The sequence below is a fragment of the Salvelinus sp. IW2-2015 genome, unplaced genomic scaffold (genome assembly GCF_002910315.2).
Source record: "Salvelinus sp. IW2-2015 unplaced genomic scaffold, ASM291031v2 Un_scaffold762, whole genome shotgun sequence".
Lineage (NCBI taxonomy): Eukaryota > Metazoa > Chordata > Actinopteri > Salmoniformes > Salmonidae > Salvelinus > Salvelinus sp. IW2-2015.
The window spans coordinates 348,160-350,075 of NW_019942606.1; the positions used below are offsets into that span (position 1 = coordinate 348,160).

At 46.6% G+C, this 1,916-nt stretch overlaps 1 protein-coding gene across 1 annotated transcript in view; it reads right to left on the reverse strand.

The window, feature by feature from the left end:
- The window catches only part of sacm1la (SAC1 like phosphatidylinositide phosphatase a), a 70,408-nt gene that overhangs the window by 13,712 nt on the left and 54,780 nt on the right, over positions 1-1,916 (reverse strand). The window contains 1 exon segment of the mRNA XM_070438314.1: positions 1,831-1,916. This exon segment is cut by the window's right edge and continues 46 nt beyond it. Within this exon segment, the coding sequence (XP_070294415.1) occupies positions 1,831-1,916 (86 nt within the window).

Sequence of the window (1,916 nt, forward strand, 5' to 3'; positions counted from 1 at the left end):
TCATGACTGCACAGCCAGGCATGACTCCAACACCATCATTAAGTCTGCTGATGACCACAGTGGGGAGACCTGGCCGTGAGGTGCCAGGACAACAACCTCTTCCTCAGCGTGATCAAGACAAAGGAGATGATTGTGGACTACAGAAAAGGAAGACCGAGCACGCCCCCATTCTTATCGACGAGGCTGCCGTGGAGCAGGTTGAGAGCTTCAAGTTCCTGGTGTCCACATCACAAACAAACTAACATGGTCAAGCACACCAAGACAGTCGTGAAGAGGGCACGACAAAACCTATTCCCTCTCGGAGACTGAAAAGTTTGGCATGGGTCCTCAGATCCTCAAAAGGTTCTACAGCTGCACCATCGAGAGCATCCTGACTGGATGCATCACTGCCTGGTACGGCAACTGCTCGGCCTCCGACCACAATGCACTACAAAGGGTAGCGTGTACGGCCAGTACATCACTGGGCCAAGCTTCCTGCCATCCAGGACCTCTATACCAGGCGGTGTCAGAGGAAGGCCCTAAAAATTGTCAAAGACTCCAGCCACCCTAGTCATAGACTGTTCTGTCTGCTACTGCACGGCAAGAGGTACCAGAGCGCCAAGTCTAGGTCCAAGAGACTTCTAAACAGCTTCTACCCCCAAGCCATAAGACTCCTGAACACCTAATCAAATGGCTACCCAGACTATTTGCATTGCACCACCCCCCCCCCTTTTACACTGCTGCTACTCTGTTATTAGCTATGCATAGTCACTTTAATAATTAAAGTGGAAACATTACCTGAATACCGGGTGCCCCCGCACATTGATCCTGTACCAGTACCCCCTGTATATAGCCTTGCTATTGTTATTTTACTGCTGCTCTTTAATTATTTGTTGCTTTTATTTCTTTTTTGGGAGGGGGGGGTATTTTTCTTAAAACTGCATTGTTGGTTTAGGGCTTGTAAATCAGCATTTCACTGTAAGGTCTACCTACACCTGTTGTATTCGGCGCATGTGACGAACACAATTTGATTTAAAATGGCACCCTATTCCCTACATAGTGCACTGTCTCCTTGGGCCCTGGTCAAAAGTAGTGCACTATGTAGGGAATAGTGTGCCATTTGGGATGTAAACCTGAACACATTTTCCCCCAGAGGTTAATCCAGACGTCACTGACCGACTACTGTAATGTACTCACTGGTATTTTACCTTGAAAGACAGACCAGAGATAAAAGGGTAGAAAGGAAGCAAKCTAGCCTCTCTATGTTCGTATGTCTATCCTCTTGCTAAGTGTTAGATTCTGGGTTAAACTTGGAACATTGTTGTACTCAGAAGTATAGTATGTGGGGTGAAAGAGACTGGTTTTTACATCAGAAGGTAATGGCTATCTGTAGGATAACCATGTAGGCTTTGGAATGTGCTGGGTCGGACGGGAGGAAGTCACAGGGTTGCTATAGTGGAAACGGATGGACATCTGTGGATTAGGCGAATGAGGGGGTTGAGGTCAGGTCAGATCCCCTGAAGGGAGAAATGATGGTTTATTCCTTTATTCCTGTCGAACCATAATAGATGTAAGGATTGGAGAGGAGGAGGAGTGCCTAAATCGGAGTTTGTTCCAGTGGCTTCTCTGAACCCTTCTGGTTGACCTAGATTAGAAGAACACCATCTACTTGTGGTGGTGGAAACACGTGATGTCTGAATACAGCTGTATCGACCCTTTGGGAAGAATTAAACGTGGTTAAGCTTATCCCGTGTCCTTTGAGTTATTTAGGAGGAACTTAACTTGAGACTTGTATGGTTGTGGGTGTAGACTAGCAGCCATTCATAAAGGAGTGTATATGGAGAGTAATACCTGTATTCATCTTGTGTCTCAGCCACATTGTCCASCAGGATATTCAGACGATCCCATCTCATCTTGCTACACTCCTTGTGGAAGTC